Raw genomic sequence first — 16771 nt, forward strand, 5'->3', positions numbered from 1 at the left:
GGAACTCTCTAGAGTTCAACTCTAGAGACAGCAGGAGTGGTAGAGATGCTCTCTGATCACGTTTCTCCATCCAAATCTTACATTAACATTAGAATTATTCCACAATACTGAAGACGATTCAGCTCGTAGAGGGATATTATCACCTAATGGCTGCGAATATTGAGGCGGCTTATTCTAATGCTTACACTATAATAATGCACTCAATCACAGATTAATTTGGCACATCATTGTGCACATGTTGTTACAAATCATGAAATATACTTAGCAAAGAATAGTCAGTGTAGCTTACAAATATAACTCAATTGACTAAACATTACATTTATTTCAATATGATTAAAATATATAGGCCTGATGTAGGACTATTTATTGTTTAATGCAGTCATCTCAGTTTTAATTTTAAGCATATATTTATCCTTTGCTTGTTCAATTGCAAAGACATTGTCAACTTTGCATTTTAAGTCAACTTTGTTCCCAAGTTATCTGCGGTCCCAGAGACAGATTAACAGCTTGATTATATGTTTATAAATCTTCTGTGTATAAATTGACGCGGAAGGACAAAAAATAATCTTACAACGCACTTAGTTGTTTTACGAATGGTCTGAGAGGCAGTCTGTAAATAACGAGCGTTTTCAAGTGCAACTTTACTGACGATGGTTTAGGGAAACAGCTCGGAAATGTAACGATGTCGATGTTCCTACGAAGGTTCTAACGATGAACTTGGCTCTAATATGCTTTGGGAAACCGGGCCCAGTCTGTTAGAACTGTTGATTAGGACAACGAGCCCTATCAAAGGAACCGCAAGTCCAACGACTCCTCCTCCGTCACGCCACCCTCTCATCACATCTGTCTGTCGCAACCGTGACCTCGTCCTACGATTACCGTTTGTCGCTAAACTCAGTAGCTGAAGAACAAACAGCAATGAACATTTCATCGTCGAACCCATCCAGGTAAGATAACATATCGGTGTAGCCTATATCGGGGTGAAATGTTGTCCTCGTGGTAGACTACAGTAGAGCCTATAACAAGTTAGCCACGGTTATATGCTAATCAATTCGTCTGTGTCAGGGGTTGGAAGCGCACAGTAACCCATGAATGTTCTGGGCCTGGTTTCCCGGTAGCGATTGAATATAGCGATGGTTTCCCAAAACGTGACGCAAAAAGAACGGTCATCGTTGGAACACGTGTCGATACTGAAGGATCGAAAGAAAGGGCCCGCTGCTCTAGGATCAGTTTACTCCAATCAAATCTTTCCTTAACATTAGTTCACAATACTGACGACGGATCAGCTCCTAGAGAGATATTACCACCTACGGCTGCAAATATTGAGGCGGCTTATTATAATGCTTACCCAATAACAAATGCACTAAATCACCAATTTAGCACATCATTGCATACACGTTAGGCTACACATCATGAAATATGTATTGAGACAAATTACAGAAAATAGCATACAAGTAGCAAAATAGAAATCAATTGATTGAACATGACATGTATTTCAATATAAATTAAATAGGCATATAGACTACTGTTTTTAGGCTATATTTGAATGCACTCATCCCGGTTTTCTTTGTATACGTCGCTTGTTTGTATCAATTGTTAAGACATTGGCAACTTTGTACTTGTATTTAACTTTGTCCTGAAATTATCGGCGGTCACAGAGAGACGGATAAACCGTGGTATTCTATGTTTAGCGGAGATCTTCTGTGTACAAAGTGAAGCGGGAGGGTGAAAAAAAAACAGTGCAGTGCAGTAATATCTAATAAGTCATCTAATAATTCCCAACAACTACCTAATACACACAAATCTAAAGTGGTGAATGAGAATATGTACATATAAGTATATGGATGAGCGATTGCTGAGCGGCATAGGCAAGGTGCAGAAGATGGTAAAAAAAAATACAGTATATACATGTGATATAAGTAATGAAAGATATGTAAACATTATTAAAGTGGCATTATTTAGAGTGGCATTGTTTAAAGTGACTAGTGATCCATTTATTAATGTGTCCAGTGGTTGGGTCTCAATGTAGGCTGCAGCCTCTCTGAGTTAGTGGTTGCTGTTTAGCAGTCTGATGGCCTTGAGATAGAAGCTGTTTTTCAGTCTCTCGGTCCCAGCTTTGATTCACCTGTACTGACCTCGTCTTCTGGATGATAGCGGGGTGAACAGGCAGTGGCTCGGGTGGTTGTTGTCCTTGATGATCTTTATGGCCTTCCTGTGACATCGGGTGCTGTAGGTGTCCTGGAGGGCAGGTAGTTTGCCCCCGGTGATGCGTTGTGCAGACCTCACTACCCTCTGGAGAGCCTTACGGTTGTGGGCTGTGCAGTTGCCGTACCAGGCTGTGATACAGCCCGACAGGATGCTCTCGATTGTGCATCTGTAAAAGTTTGTCAGGGTTTTGCGTGACAAGCCAAATGTCTTCAGCCTCGTGAGGTTGACGAGGTGCTTTTGCGCCGTCTTAACCACACTGTCTGTGTGGGTGGACCATTTCACTTTGTCTGTGATGTGTACGTCCAGGAACTTAAAACTTTCCACCTTCTCCACTGCTGTCCACCGCTGTCCCTGATAACGATGGTTTGGAGAAAAATCTCGGAGATTTAACGATGCTCATAAGAAGTTCATAACAACGAACTTGGCCGTAAGATTATTTTGGGAAACCGGGCCCTGATTCTACTTCCGATATGCCAGCTTCAGTCAGTCATTCATAGGCTACAATGTGGCAATGGATTAGGCTACATAAAATGGGCAGATTTGTAAATGTTCATGGCAAGAGATTATCGTGGTTCTCTGGTATAATTGACTTATCTGATAGATATCAATACAAATTGCTGATTTAGGCCTACATATCGAAAATCTCTATTCCTAATATAAGGTAAATAATATTGAACAATATTTTAGCTTTTTTCCCTCCCTATTATTTTAGTGTTTAGGCTACATCCTAATAAGTAGGTAGGTAGGTACACGATGGCCTGGGTAACACTTAAACAGACAAGCTTACTTTTCATGAAAACCCTATGCAAAATTGTATTGTTACTCTTCTATATTTTTATTGTTTTACTTTAGTTCATTTAGTAAATATTTTCTCAACTCTTATTTTTCTTAAAACTGCATTGTTGGTTACGGGCTTGTAAGTAAAGCATTTCACGGTGGGTTCTACACCTGTTGTGTCCGGCACATGGGACAAATAACATTTGATTTGATATGATTTGATTGAAGCATTGAAAGCAGCCCTAGTTTTGCCAGCTCATTTGAAAGGAAAGGGACTCGGCGTTGTAAGTACACAATGAGTGGCCATTGTGCGTGTTCATTGAGCGCCTGGTTCAGGGAGTGTGCAGTCCCGCGGCCCGGTGGACCGTGCTGAATGGAAAGTCCTGATCCGACAGTGGCCAGCAGCACCACGGACAGCTCCGTGATGGAAGCGCTGCGCTTTCACGGAATCAGCCAATCGGTCTGCGGCTCATCCCCTCCTGCCCTGTGAGCTCCCCCCATTTACTACAGCGAGCAGAACACTACCAGTATACAAAACAGATTCAATACTTCAAATGAAACATGCCTGATATGAACGTTTATGGTGACAATTGCTAACAACGTTTATTGCTAACAATGAACACCTTTTATTGCCCCCCAAAGAAAATTGAGGAAGACCAACTGTTTGCTTTGAACAGGACTTTGTTTATTCTGTGGCGAACTATTGGTTCAAAACGTAAATAAGACAGTAATTTCCAGTTCCCACCCGTATGTCCTGTTTCATATAATCATGCAGTACACTTCACATGTTTACAGTAGTATCTGTTGTACAGTAAAATAACATTAAGGAATATTTTTTATTTTGTTAAAAACAACAGAACAAACTGCTTTCTATGCCACTAATGTTGGTTAGATTGGCCTCCAGACCAAGTGATCTCATTGGATTTATGGTCACTTATAAAATCTGTGTATGTCTACTTTTTAATGACAGGACTTGCAATCATTCACCATGTCCACCCGACGAGAATGCCAACAACCATAATGTCTCAAATGCCAATACAACTTGATATGCTTGTAGAGTTTAAATGTGTAGAAGTTAATTACATTTTGTTGTTTTCAATTTAATTCAATTGGATAAGCTCTCCCACTCTCTCTCTTTCTCTCCCTCTGTCTCTCCCTCCCACACACACACATTCAGTACCAAGAGAGCAGATTAATTTATTTTTAAATTGAACCTTTATTTAACTAGGCAAGTCAGTTAAGAACAAATTCTTATTTACAATGATGGCCTACACCGGCCAAACCCAGACAACGCGGGCCAATTGTGCACTGCCCTATGGGACTCACCATCACAGACAGTTGTGATTCAGCCTGGATTTGTACCAGGGTGTCTGTAGTGATGCCTCAAACACTGAGATGCAGTGCCTTAGAACGCTGTGCCACTCGGGAGCCCGGGGTGTGAAAGGGTGTGTTTGTCTATGATTCTGTTATTAGTAGTTGCTAAGATACTTGACAGTAATTGACAGGTTTTGCATAATCAAAAAACAAATGTTCCCATTGGTTGTGTTCAGATGAAAGGTGTATAGTAGTCCATCTCTGCAGAAACACAGATGATCATTGATGATTTAGATTGTAACATTATACTGAATAGCATGAACTTACTATCTGTTTCTTCCGTCAGTTACAAATATGAGGATTACAGGGAGACAGCTGATTGGTTGCTGTCTCACACTGAGCAGAGGCCTAAAATAGCCATCATCTGTGGTTCCGGCCTCGGTGGTCTTGCTGACCTGCTGGACAACAAGACTGTGTTTCCCTACAAGGACATCCCACACTTCCCCAACAGCACAGGTCAGACACCATCCTTATCCTGCACTCTACCACCTGAAACTGTACAGCATCCTGCTGTCTTCAGTTAGTACATGCACCATTACATCATCCAGCTCAATAGATGTTATAATGATCATTGATAACTTATGCATTTAATAATTTAATGTCAGATAAGAAATGTTTATGTAGATGTTTTGAAAGATGAAGTAAGAACACCAGCCCTTCACTGTGACCCAGAACCAGACCGTCACCCGATGGTGGCTGCTGCTTCCTGTCCTTGGGACCTGCCTGAAATATTTACATTCAGTAATTCTATTGAAATCCTCCTCCTGTCTTTCTTGTTGTACCACTGCAGTACAAGGACATGTCAGTCAGCTGGTATTTGGGGAGCTGCAGGGGAAGCAGTGTGTCTGCATGCAGGGCCGCTTCCACTTCTACGAGGGCTATGACATTGCCATGGTGAGCTCCACTCTTTCCACCCACCAGAGCCATATCCTCATTACATTGGATTAATATTTAATGAAAAAGTGTATTGGAATGCTTGTATATCCAATGATAAACCTGACACCTTATGGGATTATATTTATTTTTAAATACAGCTACTAAATTCTTTCGAATGAGTAGTGAGGTCCTCAATGATATTTCACCAGTTTGCACTTTTGTGAAGAAGTCCCATTATGTTAGAATAACACAGTTGGTGTCTTTAGTTAGCTTTGACCTCTGTGAAAGTAGCATAGCAGTCAACTTGGGTTAACCTTTGACAGTGTTAGTTGACGTTTCACATTTAAATCTTGGGACCCTCTTAAAACACAATCTGTCTGCGCCCTGACCTACTATAAGCATGATTTATCAATTTTTTATTTAACCTTTATTTAACTAGGCAAGTCAGTTAAGAACAAATCCTTATTTACAATGATGGCCTACCAAAAGGCAAAAGGCCTCCTGCGGGGATGGGGGCTGGGATTAAAAATAAAAATCAATTAAATACAAATATAGGACAAAACGCACATCACGAGAAGAGAGACAACACAACACTACATAAAGAGAGACCTAAGACAACAAGAGAGACCTAAGACAACAAGAGAGACAACACAACACTACATAAAGAGAGACCTATAAGACTAAGACATTAAAACTTCTTCGGGATCTTTGTCCCGTCCACGGGACGGTTGAGCTAATGTAGGCTAATGCGATTAGCATGAGGTTGTAAGTAACAAGAACATTTCCCAGGAAATAGACAAATCTAATAATGGCAGAAAACTTACATTTGTGTTATTCTAACTGCACTGTCCAATAATCTAACTGCACTGTCCAATAATCTAACTGCACTGTCCAATTTTCAAATCAAATCAAATTTATTGGTCACACACATGGTTAGCAGATGTTAATGCGAGTGCAGCGAAATGCTTGCGCTTCTAGTTCCGACAACACAGTAATATCTAACAAGTGATCTAACAATTTCACAACAACTACCTTATACACACACAAGTGTAAAGGAATGAATAAGAATATGTATATATAAATATAAATATATGGATGAGTGATGGCCGAACGGCATAGGCAAGATTCAGTAGATGGCATAGAGTACAGTATATACATATGAGATGAGTAATGTAGGGTATGTAAGCATGATATAAAGTGGCTAGTGATACATTTATTACATAAATTTTTTTATTATAAAGTGGCTAGAGATTTGTGTCAGTATGTTGGCAGCAGCCACTCAATGTTGGTGATGGCTGTTTAACAGTCTGATGGCCTTGAAATATAAGCTGTTTTTCAGTCTCTCGGTCCCAGCTTTGATGCACCTGTACTGACCTCACCTTCTGGATGATAACGGGGTGAACAGGCAGTGGCTCAGGTGGTTGTTGTCCTTGTTGATCTTTATGGCCTTCCTGTGACATCAGGTGGTGTAGGTGTCCTGGAGGGCAGGTAGTTTGCCCCCAGTGATGCGTTGTGCAGACCTCACTACCTTCTGGAGAGCCTTACAGTTGTGGGTGGAGCAGTTGCCGTATCAGGCGGTGATACAGCCCGACAGGATGCTCTCGGTTGCGCATCTGTAAAAGTGTGTGAGTATTTTTGGTGACAAGCCACATTTCTTCAGCCTCCTGAGGTGCTGTTGCGCCTTCTTCACCACACTGTCTGTGTGGGTGGACCATTTCAGTTTGTCCGTGATGTGTACGCAGAGGAACTTAAAAGTTTCCACCTTCTCCACTACTGTCCCGTCGATGTGGATAGGGGGGTGCTCCCTCTGCTGTTTCCTGAAGTCCACGATCATCTCCTTTGTTTTGTTGATGTTCAGTGTGAGGTTATTTTCCTGACACAACATTCCGAGGGCCCTCACCTCCTACCTGTAGGCCGTCTCGTTGACTAGTCTCTGAAAGCACTTCATGATGACGGAAGTGAGTGCTACAGGGCGATAGTCGTTTAGCTTAGTTACCTTATCTTTCTTGGGAACAGAAACAATGGTGGCCCTCTTGAAGCATGTGGGAACAGCAGACTGGAATAGGGATTGATTGAATATGTCCATAAACACACCAGCCAGCTGGTCTGTGCATGCTCTGAGGACGCGGCTAGGGATGTTGTCTGGGTAGGCAGCCTTGTGAGGGTTGACAAGTTTAAATGTCTTACTCACGTTGGCTGCGGTGAAGGAGAGCCCACAGGTTTTGGTAGCAGGCCGTGTCGGTGGCACTGTATTGTCCTCAAACAGTAACTATTACAGTGAAAGAATACCATGCTATTGTTTGAGGGGAGTGCACAATTTTGAACATGAAAAGTTATTAATAACCAAATTAGGCACATTTGGGCAGTCATGAAAAAACATTTTGAACAGAAATGCAATGGTTCATTGGATCAGTATAAACTTTACACATACACTGTTGCCATCTAGTGGCCAGAATCTAATTGCACCTAAACTGCAATAATACATTGTGGCCTTTCTCTTGCATTTCAAGAGAAAGGCCACATCTTTAACCAGATCTAATGTGTTATGTTCTCTTACAGTAATTTTCACATTTCCACAAACTTCAAAGTGTTTTTTTTTAAATGGTATCAAGAATATGCATATCCTTGCTTCAGGGCCTGAGCTACAGGCATTTAGATGTTGGTATGTCATTTTAGGCGAAAATTGGAACAAAGTGTCCGATCTTTAAGAGGTTTTTAAGACTTTAAAGGTTTAAATTGACTTTATTTTGTTAAAATGATTCCACCCTCTATAATGATTATAGTCTAGTCACCTAGTAATAATGATAACAGTGCAGTTTTTCTGTTGAAAAATGTCAGCACTGAGTGATCCCTTATCTCTAGTTCCTCTTTTTCTCCAGGTGACGTACCCAGTCCGAGTGTTCTTCCTGCTGGGGGTGGAGACCTTGATCATTACCAATGCTGCTGGGGGGCTGAACCCCAACTTTAAAGTGGGTGACATCATGCTGATCAAGGATCACATCAACATGCCTGGCTTTGCAGGCCACAACCCACTGTGTGGTCACACCGATGAAAGGTTAGAAGAATAGCAGTCTTTTGATCTTTGGAAGGGTTGCGTTGCATGTTCCCTCTGTCTGAAGAGGATGGGCTTCTCTTTCTGCTGTGGAAAAGGCTCCCCAGAGGTCTCCTCCCACATTTTCCCATACATGGAGCCTGATTACTGGCATTTCTTTACAGTAAAGGGCATGGGTCTTACCCTTGTGGAGTCCTTCGATTGTACTTTGTCCTTTACCTGACATCGAGGGCCTCTGATATGACACAGGACTTTATGTATCGATTCAGGTTTGGAGTCCGTTTTCCCTGCATGTCGGACGCCTATGACAAAGACCTTTCTAGTCTGGCCAAAGAGACTGCTGAGGAGCAGGGCTGTTCCTCCTTCATCCAGCAAGGTGTGTACTGCATGCTGACAGGTCCCACCTTTGAGACCATCGCAGAATGCAGAGCTCTCCAGAAACTAGGCGCAGATGCTGTGGGTAAGTATGGTTCATTGGGTTTTGACCATGGCCTTCAAGTCTCTCAATAGCAATGTCCATTTCTTCTACAGAAAATGTACGAGTGTCAGGTTGAAAATGACCAAACTCAATGCTTGTCTTCTCTCACCCTCTGTCTGTGCTCTGTAGGTATGAGTACAGTCCCTGAGGTGGTGGTGGCCCGTCACTGTGGTCTCCGTGTCTTTGGCCTGTCTCTCATCACCAACAAGGTGGTCACAGACTACAATAGCCAGGAGAAGGCCAACCACGATGAGGTACTGGAGACCACAGGAATGCGTACTCAGGACCTACAGAGGATGGTCAGTAACCTGCTCGCTAAGATGTAGATCAGCCCCAGTCTGTCTGTGTAATCAGCCCAGGAAGGTGATGTTATTGGAAGTACAGATGACTATATTCCAGACTAGAGAAATGTCAATAGCTAGCATGAAATACAGATGGATCATTGCAATGATATGATGTACAGTTGAAGTCAGAAGTTTACATACACTTAGGTTGGAGTCATTAAAACTTGTTTTTCAACCACTCCACAAATTTCTTATTAACAAACTATAGTTTTGGCAAGTCGGTTAGGACATCTACTTTGTGCATGACACAAGTAATTTTTCCAACAATTGTTTAGACAGATTATTTCACTTATAATTCACTGTATAACAATTCCAGTGGATCAGAAGTTTACATACACTAAGTTGACTGTGCCTTTAAACTGTTTGGAAAAATCAAGGAATTGATGTCATGGCTTTAGAAGCTTCTGATAGTTGACATCATTTGAGTCAATTGGAGGTGTACCTGTAGATGTATTTCAAGGCCTACTTTCAAACTCAGTGCCTCTTTGCTTGACATCATGGGAAAATCAAAAGAAATCAGCCAAGACCTCAGAAAAACAATTGTAGACCTCAACAAGTCTGGTTCATCCTTGGGAGAAATGTCCAAATGCCTGAAGGTACCACGTTTATCTGTACAAACAATAGTACGCAAGTATAAACACCATGGGACGACGCAGCCGTCATACCACTCAGGAAGAAGACGCGTTCTGTCTCTTAGAGATGAACGTACTTTTGTGCGAAAGGTGCAAATCAATCCCAGGACAACAGCAAAGGACCTTGTGAAGATGCTGGAGGAAACAGGTACAAAAGTATCTATATCCACAGTAAAACAAGTCCTATATTGACATAACCTAAAAGGCCACTCAACAAGGAAGAAGCCACTGCTCCAAACCACCATAAAAAAAGCCGGACTACAGTTTGCAACTGCACATGGGGACAAAGATCGTACATTTTGGAGAAATGTCCTCTGGTCTGATGAAACAAAAATAGAACTGTTTGGTCATAATGACCATCGTTATGTTTGGAGGAAAAAGGGGAGGCTTGCAAGCCGAAGATCACCATCCCAACCATGAAGCACGGGGGTGGCAGCATCATGTTGTGGTGGTGCTTTACTGTAGGAGGGACTGGTGCACTTCACAAAATAGATGGCTTCATGAGGCAGGACAATTATGTGGATATATTGAAGCAACATCTTAAGACATCAGTCAAGAAGTTAAAGCTTGGTCACAAATGGTTCTTCTAATGGACAATGACCCCAAATATACTTCCAAAGTTGTGGCAAAATGGCTTAAGGACAACAAAGTCAAGGTATTGGAGTGGCCATCACAAAGCCCTGCCCTCAATCCTATAGACAATTTGTGGGCAGAACTGAAAAAGCGTGTGCAAGCAAGGAGGCTGACACCTGACTCAGGTTCTATCAGCAGGAATGGGCCAAAATTCACCCAACTTATTGTGGGAAGCTTGTGGAAGGTTACCCAAAATGTTTGACCCAAGTTAAACAATTTAAAGGCAATGCTACCAAATACTAATTTAGTGTATGTACACTTCTAACCCACTGGGAATGTGATGAAAGAAATCAAATCTGAAATAAATCATTCTCTCTACAATTATTCTGACATTTCCCATTCTTAAAATAAAGTGGTGATCCTAACTGACCTAAAACAGGGAATATCAGGAATTGTGAAAAACTGAGTTTCAATGTATTTGGCTAAGGTGTATGTAAACTTCCGACTTCAACTGTACGTTATTTGATTGCAAGCTAGCTAGCATTTTATTATTTGTTGTCATTACTCAGTACAGAGGCTAATTCTAGTATTGCTACCTCAGTAGGATTTGACACCTTATAGGCTGTGATTTGTCCTCATCGCATAATCATGTGTAGTATTCATCTCTAGACTGAAAACTGAGAAGAGAGATTCTTACCAAGCTCACGTCTTCGAAAAGAGGTCGTCCTTATGCCAATAAAAGTAATGTAATGACCCGTTTTCTATATTATAAATAGATAGGAGATGGTACAGACATGAGAATAATATATTCCTCTTACTTACAAAAAACTTGAAAATGCATACCGATGCATAACAGTGCATCAACGATCACACTGAACAAACTATAAGATATTTAGTAGCATAATACATCTTAACCATCAACTGTGGCATAGAAATGTCATATTTGCCATCATGAAAGAAACGTGCCCAGACAATAACATATACATGAATGTATTGCACTATGTACTGTAATTCGGTACTGTAAATGGACATTTTATTAGGTACAAATTATTCTCATTATCATTGTGATTAAGGGATCAAGCACTGAAAGACCAATCAATGGCCTGTATGTCATGTGGACCTACAATCATTGTGTTGTGTTACTCATTAGTAATAATGAACAATGTATATATTCATTGGTGGACCTATAATTCCACCATTTTAATCTGAGTTAAGAATTTTCATTGGAGATATCTCCTTGGTGGAGAGATCGCCATACCTAGTCATGGTTATAAGTTATGGTTATAAGAAATAAAAGTCTAACATTTTTAAAAGCCACTGAGTGTGAAAAACATTACGAACACTTTTCTAATATTGAGTTGTACCCCATTTTGCCATAAGAACAGCCCATGTTGACTCCAATGCTTCCCACAGTTGTGTCATGTTGGCTGGATGTCCTTTGGGTGTTTCTTGACCATTCTTGATACACACGGGAAACTGTTGCGTGTGTTTAAAACCCAGCATTGTTGCAGTACTTGACACAAACTAATGTGCCTGGCACCTACTACCATACCCTGTTCAAAGGCACTGAAATCTTTTGTTTTGCCTATTCACCCTCTGAATGGCACACATACACAATTCATGTCTCAATTAACTCAAGGCTTAAAAATCCTTATTTAATCCTGCCCTTCATCTACACTGATTGAAGTGGATTTAACAAGTGACATCAATAAGGGCTCATAGCTTTCACTTGGATTCAACTGGTCAGTCTAGAGCCGTAGTCTTAATGTTTTTTTACACTTAATGCTTTTGGCCCACTTATTTTCGTAGTCATATAAAGGAGCCTGTTGACTTCAGATGTTTGTCACAGTTGAGGAGTAGTAATGCACTGTATGTAGGAGATTAACTTCTTTACTGTAATTTTAGTCCTAAAAACAAAAGCATAATAACTCAAATAAAACCAACAAATTACACTTGTAAAGTTGTGTACTATGAGTGTGTTTGTGCAGGAGCAATGTCCGTGTGAGATTACAGGTAGGGAAAGGCCTTTGAAGGGACTGGTTTATTTCCTATTATTTATATTCATATTGACTCTCCGGGAAGAGATGTAATCCTTCGTGGTGAAACGGCCACGTCCGTTCACCACAAAAAATAAGTTACTACAAACAACAAATGATGTCCCTCTGACATCATTGCACGTGCATAGAACAGCAGCATATGTACTGCAATATTTGTTTTTACCAGGATGCACAACGCTCCCCAGCTCTGCTTAGTCAACAAAACAAAAACAACAACAACAGCCGTGGGGCGGACAAGGCACTGTTTCCCGTAGTGAGGATTCCATCTGTAAGATGCTTCCTAGAGAAGTAAAGGAATTTTATGCTTTGCTTGAAAAAGGCAAGAAATTGATTGTCATCAATGACTTTGATTAATAAAAGGAGGAATCTTTTGAAATGAGAGAAAAATAGAAGGGGGATACGCTTCCACTCTCCATCTCAACTGTCCCTCCCAATCAGTATTTAGAGAGACCTGTGTCACAGTACTGTATGCCTAAACACAAGACATGAACACATCAACAACTAAACACATATGCTGCAAAATGTGATGAATGAAAAGGAACTTTCCCATCTCCTATCCACTACATAATTCAACAGTTCTGCCAACACACTGTAGAAGTGGAGCTGAGATGAAATATTAACACGGTGAGCCTAACAGACCGCCGCCAGAAATAGAAACACCTTTGGAGATATTTCTCCATCTATGGCATACTGTACCACTGCAAATATGCAACAAAATGAAGACAATGACAGTGCAGAAAAAACACCTTTCTCAAATGGTTTAAGAACAATATTATGTGTCAAACATAGTACACTGTTGGCTCACCCCATCACTGTAGCAATCTCGATAATAACCGCTCATTGTTGTGCATAATGTAGAATGGTCAAATGAACAGTCTATAAATGGCTCAGGTCAAACACAGTGTGTTGTCCTGAGTGAGCGAGAAACAATAGTGACATGTCAATTGAAGACTCTACTGATGCATGTTGTCAGTTACTACACATGAGAGTACACGTTGTTGTACTCTCATGCTTGATCAAATATGATATTGAGTTACCCATCATGATGAACTTAATGTTCATCAATGTTTCAAATACCATCTACTAATGTCATGTGGATCAGTAAATAATTCAGGAGTTGATGACACGATGCTCTCCCTTTGTCTCTTAGCATCACCAGCAGTATCTGCAGTCTGCAACCACCCTTGTAATCAGTGCTGGAATATGAATGAATCAGCGAATGCCCTGTGTGAGCTGCATAAGCAGTAGGGAGGGAGAACAGGCTAGGGCCCCCGTTACTCTCTATTAACAGACAAGATAATAGTCACTCCAAGATACATTCATGAGGGCATTCCAGTTGTAAGGTTCTGTGTTTATTTTCTTAGTCAACCTTGTGTTCTGTTTCATTGTGTCCTGAACGTAGCCCTGTGTCTTTGTGTTCTTGAACATAGCCCTGTCTTTCATTTTTGTTCATTGATTTCACCTGTGTTAGTTACTCACCTGGTCTCATCAGCTCCTTATTTAGTTCAGTTCATTCTGTTTGTGCCTTTGTGAGGTATTGTTCGTTTTGACTCTACCAAGCCTTTTCCTAGCTCGTTTGTGAGAACCAGTTATAGCCTTCAGTCCTAGTTTTGAATCACCTGCCTGTTTGCCTACCTGTGTATGACCATTGCCTGCATGTGACCACGATTCCTGCCTTCTGCGAAATAAACACCTGTCACGCTCTGCGCATGAATCTACACCTTTTTCTTCCTGAGTATTCATTACAACAGTGCTACACTGAATAAAATAACAAGTGTGTGTGTGTTTGCGTGCGTGCATGTGTGTAGTGTGTGTGATACATGTTTTGAGTGACTACTTTTTTGTTTTCTCATGCAAGTGGTGTCGCTCTACAAAGTAGTTATTTGTCTCTACATGTAACTGACATTAGCAAGGAATACATGATTTTCATCTTGCCTGAAATGGAGGCAACATAATGGCTACTGAATTCCTATGATCCAGATTGGTCAAATCTATTGATCACCACGCAAAGGTCAGATTAAAAACACAGTTGTCTAAAACAGTGCTGTGTAAAACAGTGTTCTGAAGGGAACGTGAAGACAACCCTGGCATTGCTATGAGCCATTGTGCGTACAGATGTAGGATCTTAATTTGAGCCAGTTTGCTACGGCAGGAAAATAATCCTGCAGTAGCAAGGAATGTGAATTATGTGGATTATAATTGATGGACATTTTTGTAAGGGTTGATACATTTTGTCTTAAAGGAAAATCAAGTCTGAAATTTCAAAGTGGAAATTACAAACTTCAGAAGCCTTTTTAAACCTCAGATACACTACAAATGTTAAAGTTATCCTGCAACGGGGTGATAAAATTAAGATCCAACACCTGTACATCATTGCACGATGTCATGATATCTCAGTGAGTTAGCTAGATAACTTGTGGTAATCATGCATTGTACACTTTCTTCCATCTTTGGTCTGATGTCAGAGATTGTTTTTGTGTTTCCTCCTGTCTTTTCCCTCTTTCTCTGTTCCAGGCTAATTTTCCTTCCCTTTTTGCAGCTTGTCCCCTCTATCGCTCAAACACCAACTGCTAAATCATCCTAGAGATCCCAATTCCATTTTAGCTCACTACGAATTAATGTCACTTTGCGTTAATGTTCTCACAGGCCCCATATTTCCTGTTTCAGGGGCACTCTGCTTTCCAAGGACTCTATGTGGATGACTGATTTCAGTTAAGACTAAACCCATATGAGCCACTAAACTTGTAAATCACTCACAAGAAATCGAGGTAATGATTGACGAATGTGATACTAGTTTGGAGTGTGGTTTTTCTACTCTACATAAACACACACAGAAGTAAAACATATTTTTTTTTTTTTTTACGATATTCATTTTTAGATCAAGAGGCACGCTCTCCCTGTCTTCTACCCAGATATCTCTTAACAACACACGACTCACACATTCCCCTCCTCCATCCTGTTATTTTTATATTTTTCATTTTGGTGTAATCAGTGCAGTGCAATCCAACTGTTGATGGAAAGCTTTTTTTTTTTATTTCCCCACTCACTTGGCTCAAATCTTCTAAGCTACCAGAGGGAGAAAGCCTGTAAAGAGAGAGTGCCATAATAAGAGAGGGATTTAAAATGATTCATTTCCGAAAGCAGTTTGGGAGATTCCCACCAGCACACAGCAGTGCACAGTTGAACAACACACACTCTTTTAAAAGTTTGCTTAAGTTTATCTTTATTTGTTCATTAAAATCATAAACTAGTAGAGCGGAAGGAAGAATGAAAATAAATATTATGAGCAGTGGAGGTGGGAAACCCACAACTGAATACAACATTATGAGTCAGAGATGGTTTTAATATTGATATTAACAATTGCTATTTCCTGTTGTACATCAATCAATCTATATTGATGAAGGGGACAAACGACCACCTTCCTTGAATAGACAAAGCAAGAGTGATAACTGAAAAAAAGGAGGGTGTGAAGGACTAGAAAGCCTTTGCTATTGTTTTAAGGTCAACACTTTATTCCTACTCTGCAGGGTGACAACTCCCATCTCAGAATGCTGATCTATCTGTCCCTGTCTTGCCAATAAATGTGAAGTGAGACTATTGATTGCATGGTGAAAAGACCTGCGGTGGAAATAGACTGAGACATCTCTGCTGAATAAAGGCTTTCAATGTTCCCAAACCGCCCTGTCAGCTTTGGATATGAAGGAGGATGGAACTGTGCCAAGATTCAGGTGACCACTGTTCAGATTTTATTGGCTGACTGTCTGTTGCAGATCATATTAGCTGACCGCTAATTTCAGATTATGTTAGCTGACTTTCCATAAAAAAAGTTGTATGAGTTATTGTGCACTTTATGACATCCAAAAGATGTCTGTTGCTCTGGTCACTGTCAGAACACAGAGCCAGTCTCAGAGCCAGTGTAGTCCCAACCTGCAGTATGTCATGAGGAGACAAGGGGAAGTGTGACACTGCCAGGTTGTGGATACAATGATTTACAAGACATATTTTCTCAATAACTGAGCGAATTTACAATTTTCAGTTCTCGCCATAGGAATAATATTGAGGCGGTGTGCCCTAATTTCTGAGATTCCTAGAGATAAGGCATTCATCATTGGGGCGGCTAGAGCGTTGGACTAGTAACCGGAAGGTTGCAAGTTCAAATCCCCGAGCTGTTCAAATCCCTGAGCTGACAAGGTACAAATCTGTCGTTCTGCCCCTGAACAGGCAGTTAAACCACTGTTCCTAGGCCGTCATTGAATTTGTTCTTAACTGATTTCCCTAGTTAAATAAAATAAAAAAAGTTGTTACATTATTGACCATTGAAACTCCATCTGAATGTCCAAGGAGAGTTGAGCATGACTAAGAACATTGTGTAAACCAATAGCGAAATGCTAAACCAGGAA

General features: G+C 40.7%; 1 protein-coding gene across 2 annotated transcripts; it reads left to right on the forward strand.

The window, feature by feature from the left end:
• Positions 1–622: 622 nt before the first annotated feature.
• LOC110495269 (purine nucleoside phosphorylase) lies at positions 623–14089 on the forward strand. 2 transcript variants are annotated; one of them, XM_090206501.1, is made up of 7 exons: positions 623–947; positions 4646–4815; positions 5150–5253; positions 8115–8290; positions 8557–8747; positions 8895–9064; positions 13522–14089. In XM_090206501.1, the coding sequence occupies exons 1-7, from the start codon at positions 919–921 to the stop codon at positions 13576–13578; spliced, it is 897 nt and encodes a 298-aa protein (XP_090062627.1). In that variant the 5' UTR covers positions 623–918; the 3' UTR covers positions 13579–14089. The 2 variants fall into 2 exon arrangements, with proteins under 2 accessions (XP_090062627.1, XP_021426198.3); XM_021570523.3 differs by lacking the exon at positions 13522–14089 and having other exon boundaries at positions 8895–10695.
• Positions 14090–16771: the final 2682 nt, after the last annotated feature.

The sequence above is a fragment of the Oncorhynchus mykiss genome, chromosome 2 (assembly GCF_057628025.1).
Source record: "Oncorhynchus mykiss isolate SJ-2025 chromosome 2, ASM5762802v1, whole genome shotgun sequence".
Lineage (NCBI taxonomy): Eukaryota > Metazoa > Chordata > Actinopteri > Salmoniformes > Salmonidae > Oncorhynchus > Oncorhynchus mykiss.